Here is a 13,397-nt window from a genome sequence, read left to right on the forward strand (position 1 = left end):
AAGGCCAAATTCAAGTTGTTACAGTCCAAGCTATCTCTCGGGTCTCTTTCGTTTAGCTTGAGGGAGGGTAAAGGGACACCTCGTACTTAGATATTTTCTGTTTGTTGTGACAATTGTAAATTGGTTACAACTATTTTGTAACTAATCACTGTGTTAGTAGTTAATCTAGCAAAGTGTATATAAACACAGTTGTAATTACTTCCTCATTAAGAAATGAAATACATAAAGCATTCTTTCTATCGCATTGATCATGACGACGTGTACCAACAAGATTTGTTCATGAAAAAGTGGAAGATCAAACGGCCGTTGGTCCAGTAACCTTTCGTTTCAAAAGGCGATTTCGACGGTCATCAAATACCTCCACCACACGCTTACTCTCACTACTGTAAAAAACCAAAAACAGATTAATCTCTCTCTCTCTCTCTCTCTCTCTCTCTAAACGGTAATCCCAAAACTGAATCCTGTCTACAATTTCTTCATTGTCTAGTATTAAGGATTCTGAGTTGTTGTTTCAAGGATCAGATATTGTTTTTGAGAACCAAAAAACCATCTGAAAAGAGAAAGAAAGGTTCCTGCTTTTTGCTTTTTTAGCTGCTGATATGTGTGTGTGTGTGTGTATAATTTCTGTTTTGTTTTCATCAAGTGCGTGACTAATCGTGTAATTTGTGACTAATTACAAAGATAAATGTTGCATCTTTATGAACATTTGTGACTAAATGAATTCGTGACGTTTTGTTCTCTCAGATGTTATGAAACTTTCTTGTATCTTGTGGCAAATGTGGTTAAATTCGAGTACTAGATTCATGTTTGTATTTGGTTAAGATTTTTTGAGGTTGTTTCGGATTGTTGATGTGTTTCTCTTTGTTGGGTAATGTTAAGAGTTTTTTTGTTAGAAATGGCGGAAACAAAACCGGCAAAGAGGAAACCTGTATTCAAGAAGGTTGATCAGCTGAAACCGGACACCAAGGGACACACCTTGGTTGTGAAGGTTGTTAGTGTGAAGATGGTATTGCAGAAGGCCCGTCCTGATGGAATCCGAGTTCGTCAGATGAGGATCGCCGAATGCTTGGTCGGAGATGAAACCGGAACCATCATTTTCACTGCCAGAAATGACCAAGGTAGTGTCTTTTATAAGACATTGATCTTGATCTTGTTCTTGGTCTTCTGTCGACGACATGTTTTACTTTCGTTGTTGTTGTTGGGTTGCACAGATTTTAGATGAGTTTTGTTCTTACTATGTCTTGGCCTTTCTTATGGACAGTTGATTTGATGACAACTGGTGCCACGGTGATTCTGCGCAACGCGAAAATAGACATGTTCAAGGGTTCTATGAGGCTTGCTGTGGACAAATGGGGTCGAGTTGAAGTAACCGAACCCGCCAGCTTCTCTGTTAAGGAAGATAACAACTTGTCACTGGTGGAATATGAGCTGATTAATGTTAATGAACTGGCTAATCCTGGTGCCAGTCAAGTGGTTTGTTGAAAAGCGACCTTCGCTAGCGCGTTTCACATCCCTGCTCAGTTCTTAGAAACGGGTTTCAATCAGTATAAAGATATGTAGTTTTTCTCAGTGCCTGCCTAAGAAAATTTCTTGTTTAGCAGATGTCGCGGAGCTATTTCTACGGGAGTCTACTTGTACGAGGGGCGCCATTGCAACTCTGGCCTGCTGCACAGCCGGTAACTCCAGTCAAATAGTGTGTAAAAGGAACTTGCTTGCTTTTCTTTGATTTGTATTAGGCTATGAGCTGTTGCTGTCATGAGATTATCATATTGTATGCAAGTGGATTTTAGCCCTATGTGTTTTTCGTCGTAGAATTTTCTCTTCTATCCCCTACTAACGAAAGTATGCAGTTGGATGGCAAATCTTCGGTTGATAAGTTAACGCTGTATGTTCGTTTCTTGGCCGGGATTCGGAAGTATGCAAGTAGAGGGTCGATATGAAGGTTTTTTGCTAATTAGCTGTTTCGTAAACTTACACGATCATTCAAACTTTGAAACAAAAACTGCGAATCCATGTTTACGAGTTACGAGTGAGGAGAAGCACTTCGATCAAGTGTCTCTATCTCGGTTTTGTTGAAGGAACTGGAGGTCCTTCATCTGCATTTGAACAGCTTCTTTCGACAGGGGCTTTGGCTCTCGAACACTGCCGTCAGTACTGCCTTCGGCTACTTTCTGTGCCTTTCGTTAATGATAACGGATGGATAAACAGCCCTAAGCATTACATTTAGAAGTCTCTCATCTTCTTCTTCTATCGGATCCTTCTCAAAGCAACAGAGGTAAATGCCTTCAAGGGCTTTCTCAACCCGAATCTCCATTGGGATAGTCGGCGTAGGCGCCTTTAGTTTCGCCCATCTCTGCATTTTTCATACATCGTTTTTAGTTAGAACCATGAACAAAATTTCAGCCACGCACAAGAAGTAAATGATCAAAAACTTTGGACCAACCAAACCAACCTCTTTTGCCTCGTTGATCAAGGAAATGAATTTCTGCTCTTCGAATTCGCTATCATTTGAAACACGCAGCCTCGCCGCCCCTTCTAAATCTCGGATTTCAGAAGACCGGCACCAATGGCTGCTACCCAACAGCACATTAGAACATACAGAGGATCCCCTGCCTACACAAAACAACAAAATCCAACTCAAAACTCATCCGTTTTTCCAAATTCCTTCTCAAAAGGTACCTCCGTAAAATGTGCTTTTTGCCAACCCAAAGCACTCGCAGAAAACTTGGGAGTGCTTATGGGTCAAGAAGAGCATTTTTACAGAAGTATTGGCAAGTGTTTATTCATGAGACACTGTTTTGCTAGGATAGCACCAAACCAATTGGAGCCAACTCAAGCTAACCCACATGAAATATATCAAATGAAATGCAAGAACAAAATATAAAAGACAACAAGATTTTAACGAGGTTTCTCAATAGTCAGTGTAACTGGAGTACGTCCTCGGAGCAGTAGTAGCTCACCCAATAATCTATTATCAACCAAATGTGAGTTTACAAAGTTTTGGTAAGCTCACAACCCAAAACCCCAATACAACCAATAACTCTCACACACCAAAGAAACAAATAAAGAGAAATATAATGAATAATTTCCTCTCTATACAAAGCTCAAAACTATTACAAAGGCCATGAACCAATGTCTACCACTCAAGAGGGAGTCTTTGTAGGACCCTAAACATCCGAATGCACATAATCAAGAATGTTCTTCGTCTGATGTACTGCAGTACCAAACTTCACTCTAGTTTGCTTTCCCAAGACACAATGCTCGAGAAATCAAGCTTACAAGTCGTGACACCTTTTAGAAGACCTTTTTTCACAAGCCCTTGTAGAGCTTTCTCACCGGCATGGCCTAATCTCATATGCCATAGTTTAGTAGTATCTGAATCAGATGTGCCCATATTTTCTGAGACTACAGACGCTTCACCCATCACGGTGCTTCCTTGCAATAGATACAAATGACCACATCGAGAAGCTTTCATCACAACAAGTGCACCATAAGTAACTTTCAATGTCTGCCCACCTGAATGAAACATGAAACCCTTGGAGTTTAAAATGCCCAAAGAAATAAGATTTTTCTTTAAATTCGGTACATACCGAACACCTATCAACTCTTTAACCATGCCATCAAACAACTACAAATGAATTGTACCAATCCCTTTTGTTGTACAAGGATTGTCATCTCCCATAAGCACAATACCACCATCAAACTCTTTCAAGCTTGAAAACTAATCCTTGTGAGGAGTCATATAATGAGTACAACCCGTATTCAACGCCCACTTAGTAGCACAATCAAATGATGAGGAAGTGGTTAAAGCAAAATAAAAAAAGTCTGTTTCAACCTCAGCAACATTGGCTTCATAACCTTCTTTTTCTTTGGTCATCAGTCTAGGACAATCTTTCTTCCAATGGCCCTTATTACGACAAAAGGCACATTCATCCATTTCCAAGGTTTTTCTACCTTTAGAGTTTCCTCTAAGTCGAGAGTGTGATTTTTTCCTACTAGAAGATGATCTCATCTCCGATGATCTACCTCTAACAAATAAAGCTTCAGAGGTACTATCATGATTTTTATCTCTATGCCTCATTTCATAATTCATCAAGACATTTGACACATCTTCAAATTTCACAGTTTCTTTACCATGTATAATAGTGGTAATAAAATGCTCATAAGAGTCCGGCAAGGAATTCAACAATATTAAGGCTTTATCTTCATCCTTAATATCCTCATCTAAATTTAATAAGTCGGCAATCAACTTATTAAAAGTATCAAGGAGTCTAATCATTTTTGCACATTCTTTGTATTGGAAGCGGTAGAGCTTTTTCTTCAAGTGTAGACGGTTCTTTGCACTCTTCGTCATATACTTGTCTTCCAATTTTTGCCACAACACACTTACTAATGTCTATCGCATCACAAAATACTTCTGAGTTTTTGCAAGGCACAACCGAATTGAATAGCAAGCCCACAAATTTAATTTCTCTCATTCCAGCTTTGACATAGCTTCCGGCTTCTCTCCCAAAGCGGCAAGTAGATATTGTTGAGCCAACACATCTTTGACCTCACATTGCCACATCCTGAAGTTGTTTGTGCCATCAAAATTTTTCACTTCGAACTTTGCATTTTGTACCGTAGTTCTTGCAAACCCGAAGCTTCTTCCAAAAGGATTCTCATCTTGCCCATCTGACATCTTTGGCAACTAGACAGTACCCAAGAGCAACCAGTGCTCTGATACCAATTGTTGTGCTAGAATGACACCAAACCAATTGGAACCAACTCAAACTAACACACAGGAAATATATCAAATGGAATGCAAGAACAAAATATAAAAGACACCAAGATTTTAACGAGGCTCCTCAACAGTCAGTATAACTGGAGTACGTCCTTGGAGCAGTAGGAACTCACTCAATAATCCACTATCAACCAAATAGGAGTTTACAAAGTTTTGGCAAGCTCACAACCAAAAACCCCAATACAACCAATAAAGTTCAAAACTATTACAACAACAAAGATGAGCCCTCTTCCAATGGCGATGCGGCACCCCTTCTTCTTTGCTCTGATGCTCTGCTGCTCTCTGCAACTGCAATAAAAAAATGCTCTATGTTTTCTACTTCTTTTTCAACTCTCCCTCGGTTTCTCTCTTTACCAAAGGCAGCACAAAAACCGAATTCTCTACCTTTGAAAAAAGCAAAAGGAATAATCATTCCTCAACAGACATCATCATTTTCTTTTCACCAAAGACACATGATGTTGTCCACCTCCCTTTTGTTTATATTATTGATTGTTTATTAGCCGAAAGTTGGCCACTTGGCCACTAATTCAACAGACACTTCCTAGTGCTTTTCTGGTAAACACTTGCAATTTTATTAAAAAAATTTGATGTGAGCAAAAGTGCTTTTTAAATAAGCATTTCTAAACAGGCTAAAGATTTGATCTTTACCCGGCCTCGTCGAACTTGGAACTCATAAAAAGCTCTAGAATCATCAGTAGTGCACTTCTTCCCCACCCGCCTCCGAAACTTTGCGAAATCAACCGTGTCTCCGCCGAGGCTGCCTTCGTCGCTGAGAATCCTCGCTATCAACCCGACAACTGGGAGCGAGCCGATGACCTTGCTAGCGAAGCTGGGGATGGAATTTGGATTGTCCATGTAAGCTTTAACAGAGAAGAATCCACTTGAGCTTGGAGCTTTGGAATTCTTGTGTCTCGTGGGGTCCCCATAGATTTGGCCGAGGTATAGCAGAAAAGGCGAAATGGGGTGGTCGGAAGGGTTGCTGAGGTGGTGGTTTACGACGGTGGAGAGCTGGGGAGTGAAGTTGGATTTGATTGAAAAGGAAGTGGATGACACAACCACCATGGTTGCAGAAATGGAAGTTAATCTCGTTGGTGCTGGATCGGCCTCTCGTTTATATACGTTATCTTATCCGATAATTTGAGTGCGGCCCGTTAAGAAGTGTGGTTTGACCCCATGGAAAAGGCCCATCAGTCTCATCTTTCTTCGTATCTAAGATTGGGCCAAGCTGCATAGTTTCACTAGAGATGGTCGACCATTCAATGTTTAAAATATCCACGAAATTAATGATTTTTTTTTTTGAAATATTCAAAAATTAAAGAAATCAATGAATATTGAAGATTCTTACTGATTCATTACATAAATTTTGCTGACAAATTTCAAACATTTGATTTTTTATTGAGAAATTTTTATCTAATTTCGACTAAATCCGAATGAGTTGATATGCCTTCCCCATTACAAATTTTCATATTTTCCGTCTAAGGCAATTGATATTGTTATTGATATCAATACATCTATCAGTATTTTTGTAAATTTGTATATCAATATTACCACCTATATAAATATTTTAAACATCACTAAACGCATCGCTCTCTAATTCCAACCGACACCGTCGGAGTTTGTTGTACAGTTCGACGAAATCTTTCTATTTATAATCAAGTTAGTGGATTAACAACCAACTGTCACCCACCACAACTCACTTCATATTTCAATCCATGTAAATTGCTCTCTCAGTGAATTCGAGTACCCACCTCAATGATTCACCGCAAACCAAACTAGTCCTAGAATTAAAAATTAAAGAAAAAAAAAACAAAAAACATTCTTTCTTTCTTTCTTTTTTTGTCGAAAACAAAATACATACTTCGTACTGATTTGGTACTGAAGCTTCTTTTATAAAAAGTAGGTATAAAAAAAAAAACTGAGCTAAAAAAGATGATTGATAAACCTTTAAAAACAACTTATTTTTAAAGTTTTTAATAAATACAAAAAAATTAAAAATGTGAAACAGTAAAAATAAATTTATTCTCGTAACAAAGTAGAATCAGCCTCTCTTTTTTTAACTGAAATACCAAACCAGGCCCTTAATCCCACATTAATAAACAAGTGTGAGGATTTTGCGGCACCACACACCCTCCCACCTGGCCTCTCCCGCCGACCCTCGCCCTGTTCCCTTCTCGTTTTTGTCTCTCCATATCCCTGTCCTAATTTCTCGGAATTTAAGTTTGTAATTATCTCGTCTTTATCGCTAATCGGATGTGATTAACTGTAAAGTACGTTTCTTTCTTCTATCTCCGACCTTATTTCTCTGCTTCCGCACCGATTTCTCTGTGTCTGCGAAATCCATCACTGCTACTGCAAGCCATGGGGGCGTACAACAACGACCGTGTTTTTTCGCCGATATACAGCTTCGCCTCCTCTCAAGACGTCCGTCTCTCGAAGCACGTGCACGACAGTGTCCATGGCAACATTTACCTCGACGCGGTAACTCTCTCTGATGCCCCATTGAGTTTTTTACTGGGCTTTTTGCTAGTAATTTTTGTACCTTTTTTGGCGCATGCAGTTGTATTTTCGTTTACAACTAATGGGTTTTTGATTTTTTGACTTGTAAATTGAAAAAGAGTAATTTTTGTTTGCCATTGTTGTTAAAGTTTTGAAATTTATGAATGGCCAAGTGTTTTTTACCGTGTTTTGTATGGAAAATGGGTAATTGTTTACTGTTTTTTGAGTTATGGATGGAAAAGGGGTAATTTTGATGGCATTGACGCATTGTTGTTAAAGTTTTGAAATTTATGTTGAATGAAGTGTTTTTACTGTGTTTTTTATGGTTGCAGCTTTCGTTGAAGTTTATCGATACCGAGGAGTTTCAGAGGTAAGTTGGAATTTGTGTAGTACTAAGTCGAATGAAATATGTGTTTGTTGTTTGCTGTGAATTTAATGATTTCATGGCATTTCAGGCTTCGGGAGTTGAAGCAACTCGGTGAGTTTTATGCACCGTTCGATTATAGTATATTCTTTAACAATGAGTTTAAACCTTTTCATTGTAAAAAGTTGAAGTAGTTGATATCCGTGGACAGTTTTGCAATCCAAGGTTTCATTTTAGTTTTTGCTTAAGATGGACGATTCAATGTGGATGTGACTTCAGAATTTTTTGATTAGAATATGATATGTTTAAATTGTTCTCGTATTGAGTAACGTTTTGGAGTGTTGGCATTATGTAATTGAAGTTCTGTATGTCATTGTGTCGACATTTCAGGAATGACACACATGGTTTATCCAGGGGCCACACATTCCAGGTTTGAGCATTCGCTTGGTGTCTATTGGCTTGCTGGTGAAGCTGCACAGAGGCTTAAAATTTACCAGGTAGAAATCTGTAGTCTAATATGTTTGAGGACTGGTAAATACATATAATGTCAAAAGTTTTCGAAAATTTTCATTTATGCTTGCATCTTTACAGGGTTCGGAGCTGGATATTGACCGATTTGATATCCAGACAGTAAAAATTGCAGGTGATTATATTTTTTTCTAATGTATTGTGCCTTTGTTGTGTCATCTGATAATTCTGTTTTTTTCTTTTAATTTATAGGACTTCTGCATGATGTTGGCCATGGGCCCTTCAGTCACTTGTTTGAACGTGAGTTTCTTCCCCAGGTTCGGAGTGGTTCCCATTGGTATGTTTTACATCCTTTTACACTTTCTTTTATGGTTGAATGCCCTCTCTATGAGATTTTGTTTCCTATCACAAAAAGAGTTGGAAGAAAAAGAAAAAAAAACCTACACATGAAACGTATGCTTTAGAAGTTTCTGTCTCCTTGATATGGTGAAAATTCTGTGTATTAGGTCACATGAACATATGTCAGCGAAGATGGTTGACCACATTGTTAATCAGCATCATATTGATATCGACTCTGAGATGGTTAAAAGAGTTAAGGTTAGTAATCTATTGCCCGATAGGACTTATTACGGATGCATTATATTATTTGAAGTTCTCTCTCTAGCCAGCTCCAGACTTTATTACACAATGAACTTTAAACCGTACTCGAGTTCTGGCAAGATATAAATTAGGTTTTCTGTTCCCATGGTTGATAATTTTTTTCCCGGTTGGCAGGAGATGATACTGGCCAGCTCAGAATTTGCAGTGCCTAAGGTAAGATTCTTCAAAATCAGCATTAGTATAATATTTATGTATTTTAGATTTGGTTGTCATTTTATTTGATCCGACCTTTCTCTATGTTCTTTTAAACTTTTATTAGAGCTCAAGGGAGAAGCCTTTTTTGTATGAAATTGTTGCAAATGGCCGTAATGGAATTGATGTGGACAAGTAAGTGAGACTCAAGGATTTTTTGCTGTGGTATTACTCATTTGTACTTCATTTTAATGCATGTTTATGTAACTTTCATTCTGGAATCTAATGCTATGGAGATGTTTATCATTAATAGGTTTGATTATATTCTTCGTGACTGCCGCAATTGTGGGCTGGGATTGAACTTTGAGTATCAAAGGTTTCTTTCTGATCTTAAAGTTCACTTTGATGCATCTTATTATTCTTTATTTTTTTTTAAAGAAACAATAGCATTTTGTTTTTTAAATAATAGAAGGAATTACAAGCGGATAAGAAATCCACCAACTAGAAACTAGCTAAGACCTTTCAGGTAGGACTACTTTACTAGCAACAACTAAGCTGAAACAAATTCGTTTTACGGCTGCTTATCAAGTGAAGGAAAGATGAATACATGGGTGATTATTGGTGATCTGTTCTATCATCGTATATTTTCCCCCTCTTGCAGATTAATGGAGACAATGCGGGTTCTGGATGATGAAATATGCTATCGTGCCAAAGATTGTTAGTATTTTGTCAAATTCATTTATCAGATTAGTTTTGTATTTTGGGTTTCTACATGCTAATGGTTGCCTAAATTTCTAGATCTTACCGTCCACAAGTTATTTGCTACCCGTGCTGATTTGTATCGAACAGTTTATACACATCCGAAAGTAAAGGTATAGACTAAATAGTTTCTTGAGCATCCCCAGCACAGATGAGTTCAGTGTTTGAATCTGACAAAAAACTACTTTTGTAGGCCATAGAGCTTATGGTGGTTGATGCCCTAGTGAAAGCAAATGATTTTCTTGACATTGCGTCACGCATTGAGGATCCCTCTCAATACTGGAAGGTATCAGGAGCATTTTACTACATTTTATTTTGTTTTTATTGTTGCCCTGATTCTTAGAATGCTATGCTTGAAATGATTCAAATGCAGTTAGATGACACCATAATTAGAACTATTGAGACAGCTCCAAACGAAGAACTAAAGGAAGCTAGGGACTTAATCCTACGCATTAGGAGGAGAAATCTTTATCAGGTAAGTTTTTGCTGGTCACCACTTTTCTGAACGCCGTGAATAATCTGAGAAAGTTTACTTATGGGTCTCTATTGTGGTTTGATAATGTTTGGTGGCAGTTTTGCAACGAGTATTCTGTACCCAAGGAAAAAATGGAGCATTTCAAAAATGTCACCGCTCAAGATATTGTTTGTTCTCAGGTTGCGACAACCAGTCCTTTCCATTTCAGTGCGTGCGTGTAAGTCTCTTCATTGCTAAAAATTGTCTCACTACTAACGCCATGTTACTTTTTTCACAGAAAAATGGAGGAGTGACATTGAAAGAGGAGGATGTCACTGTTAGCAATGTCAGGATTGATTTGACTCGTGGGAGACATAATCCTCTTGAAAGGTGAGGATGGTCTCCTTTTTTTGGTTCGATGAGAATGTCCTTTAAAAGGCCATTGGTTCTATATTTCGGTGCAACTGTTATTAAGCATCAAATGACCCTTTTTTCTCTTATTAATGCATGTACCTCTTCCAGTATCAGCTTTTTCCAGGTACGTCTCTTAAACCCATGCAGTAGTCTTTTGTATCTAAACCTTTTATATGGATACATAATTCAGATGAAATAGTCATTAATTTTGATATCGGAGAGCCGATAGAAATGAAACGAAAAGAGAAACAATTTGAGACTCGTTGAAAATGAAAGGAATGTAGACTATTTCAGACTTGTGGAATTGAAACTTGTTAAATGACACATCTTTACCGAGTCAGGAAGAACCAAAATTTGTGTAGGATGCAGATAGGTGAAAATTCAGTTCTTTTCTATGGTTGCTCTTTGGTGCGTCACTGAAAACAAGTTTGCTGTATCTGTTCAGGATTACAATAGTCATGAAAAATTCACCATAAGCGATGATCGTATTAGTCACTTGCTGCCGACATCATATCAAGATATGATAGTGCGTGTGTACTCCAAAAAGCCTGAGCTGGTCTGTCAAATTAAACATTACCACAGTTTGATCACTGGTTTTATCTTCTCCCTTACCGTCTTTGACTAAACATATTCATATTCTCCAACACAATGTACAGGTCGGAGCAATCTCTGAGGCTTTTGAGAACTTTCAGCTAAAAACATACGGGATCAAGGCACAGATACATGCAACACCAGAGAAAAAGAAGCGTCGTATCTTAGCATGATGGAGGCGCCGCCATTTATATGATTACGCCGTTATCTAGTAAGCCGGAATTCAGACTTGGATCACTTTGGATATTTTTTGTATAGGTATGGCCGTTATCAATTAGTCGACTGGGAATATACCACACTACAAGGTGCAACTTTTGTATACTATTCACTTATATCAGTGAAACGGCCTCAGCTGTAAGCTCCTAAAAGGTGTTAGGTCTAAGTTCTCTTTCTTTTGGACAAATGTGTTGATGGTCGGCATGAAGTGTATTTATAATCTTATAATTATCTTTCTGAAGTATTTATGTCACGGGAATGATTTAGGGTCTGTTTGGGACCTCTTATGTTAGAAGCACTTTTGTTCGTAAGTGTTTTTGTTAGAAGTGCTTTTATTTTGGTGCTTCTAGCAATCATAGTTAGAAAACGCTTATAGCCCCTATAGAGGCATTTCCAAACAGCCGTTGGCAAGTGGTCCTTTACCACAATAGTGGAAGGGTGTTGAACTCTTGCACGACGGTGTGGATTCAAACTCCGTCGATGACTAATCTAACAAAATTTATCGTTTGACAAAAAAAAAAGGATGGTGCTATTCACATATCTATTTTTATCTCTCACACACCGTTCTCAATTTTTGACCATCGGATTGAATGAACTGAAGAAGATCAATGGTCAAAGTTTAACAAGGGTGTGTGGGAGGTAAAAAGGGGTGTGTGAATAGCACTACCTAAAAAAGAAAATTAATAATGACTTGAAAATTTTGAGTTTTAACGATAAAAACAAAATAAAGGGTAAAGCGAATAGTATCAGGATTAACTTTATAGTGTTAAAATATGATTTTTCGTTAAAAAAAAAAAAAACAAATTCCCGCCGTTGTTTAAATGCAGAGAAAAATCTGAACATTTTAGGGTTGGGATGGAACCTTTCGTCGGCAGGGTGCTTGAATATCACGGGCCTTTTCTCTTATTATCTTAAGAAGTCTGTCTCCTCCCGTGAACCCCTTGACCGACTAAAATACCAGTCTCTGCTGCTTTTGTTGCCCAATTAAGTCAAAAAGTGAAGACTGTCACATGTTTTGTGTTGATGTTCATGGAAAAGGTTAACTCTGAATTACTGTTTTGTTTTCATTGAGCCAAAGATAAGGTCTTTTCACCGGGTAATCTGCTACTACTCTACTTTTTTTTAACAGATATGCCCTGATAACCCAATTTTTTTGGTTATCAAGGCCCGGTTATCTGCTACTATTATCCTGAAGAAAGTTAATAAAGTTTAAGAATTCTTCGTTGAGTGCATGGTTGTCTTACTAGGGAAGATATTTGGTAGGGTAGCTCTCATACTGAATGAGACTGTGTGAAGTTGGATGAGACCAACATAATAGATACTTTACAAATAACGTGGTTAGACATTTCTACTACCAAGCATTGAGGGTTGGACCAAAAGGAGGGGAGTGGCTGTAGTTTGAGAACAAAGTAATTCTAGGACTAATTGGGTTAATCAAGATCATTCACGCTTGTCGATCTATAAAGTAGAGATAACTAAATCAATCTGTGCACGTTAACGACTGATCGTAACACTCCGCTTGAGAACGAATAATAAGTTGCTCATTATCTCATTAGGTCAAATTCTAACATGATAATGTCCACTATTGCTAAAGGCCCTTTATTTTTGGTCATGATTCAAAGTACTCTCAATGATAAACCAAACCTTGACCAAAACAAAACCGAGAAACCAAACCTTCCAAGTATGAACCAAATATGTTCCCAACCATGCAACAGAACATCCCCAATTTGGCATAGACATTGCCGGGAGTCTGGACCACACAACCAAAATCCTCTTTTCTTCCACTCAACAAAAAAACCTTATTTATATATATAAAATCTTTGCCAACCCTAACCAAATTTGAGAGGTAATATTTTAATTTGGGATTCCACACTCCCACCACAAGACCATACCCTTTTTTTGTATAAATGGAGAAGTAAAACAAACAAAGAAAAACTAAAAAAAAATGTTTGAAAACTTTGAGTTTTAACGATAAGGACAAAATAAAGGGTAAAGTGAATAGGATCAGGTTTGACTTTTTAGTATACAAATATGGTTTTTTGTTAAAATAAACAGTACTT

General features: G+C 37.8%; 2 protein-coding genes and 1 pseudogene across 5 annotated transcripts; 2 read left to right on the forward strand and 1 right to left on the reverse strand.

Moving 5' to 3' along the window:
- The first annotated feature begins 374 nt into the window (after positions 1 to 374).
- On the forward strand, positions 375 to 1,814 carry LOC126583563 (uncharacterized protein At4g28440-like). 4 transcript variants are annotated; one of them, XM_050247988.1, is made up of 3 exons: positions 375 to 442; positions 880 to 1,118; positions 1,262 to 1,814. In XM_050247988.1, the coding sequence occupies exons 2-3, from the start codon at positions 896 to 898 to the stop codon at positions 1,480 to 1,482; spliced, it is 444 nt and encodes a 147-aa protein (XP_050103945.1). In that variant the 5' UTR covers positions 375 to 442; positions 880 to 895; the 3' UTR covers positions 1,483 to 1,814. The 4 variants fall into 4 exon arrangements, with proteins under 4 accessions (XP_050103945.1, XP_050103949.1, XP_050103946.1 ...); XM_050247992.1 differs by having other exon boundaries at positions 378 to 442; positions 894 to 1,118; XM_050247989.1 differs by having other exon boundaries at positions 435 to 568.
- A 41-nt stretch (positions 1,815 to 1,855) lies between these two features.
- On the reverse strand, positions 1,856 to 5,960 carry LOC126583561 (photosystem I assembly factor PSA3, chloroplastic-like; annotated as a pseudogene).
- Positions 5,961 to 6,879: 919 nt separating this feature from the next.
- On the forward strand, positions 6,880 to 11,632 carry LOC126583548 (uncharacterized). Its single transcript, XM_050247962.1, has 19 exons — positions 6,880 to 7,261; positions 7,612 to 7,649; positions 7,735 to 7,757; positions 8,034 to 8,140; positions 8,235 to 8,286; positions 8,364 to 8,448; positions 8,618 to 8,708; positions 8,886 to 8,924; positions 9,031 to 9,098; positions 9,217 to 9,279; positions 9,565 to 9,620; positions 9,702 to 9,775; positions 9,856 to 9,948; positions 10,036 to 10,137; positions 10,236 to 10,316; positions 10,415 to 10,506; positions 10,639 to 10,654; positions 10,976 to 11,086; positions 11,187 to 11,632. Exons 1-19 carry the CDS (start codon positions 7,142 to 7,144, stop codon positions 11,292 to 11,294), a joined length of 1,419 nt encoding a protein of 472 aa, XP_050103919.1. The 5' UTR covers positions 6,880 to 7,141; the 3' UTR covers positions 11,295 to 11,632.
- The last annotated feature ends 1,765 nt before the right edge of the window (positions 11,633 to 13,397 follow it).

The sequence above is a fragment of the Malus sylvestris genome, chromosome 9 (genome assembly GCF_916048215.2).
Source record: "Malus sylvestris chromosome 9, drMalSylv7.2, whole genome shotgun sequence".
NCBI lineage: Eukaryota > Viridiplantae > Streptophyta > Magnoliopsida > Rosales > Rosaceae > Malus > Malus sylvestris.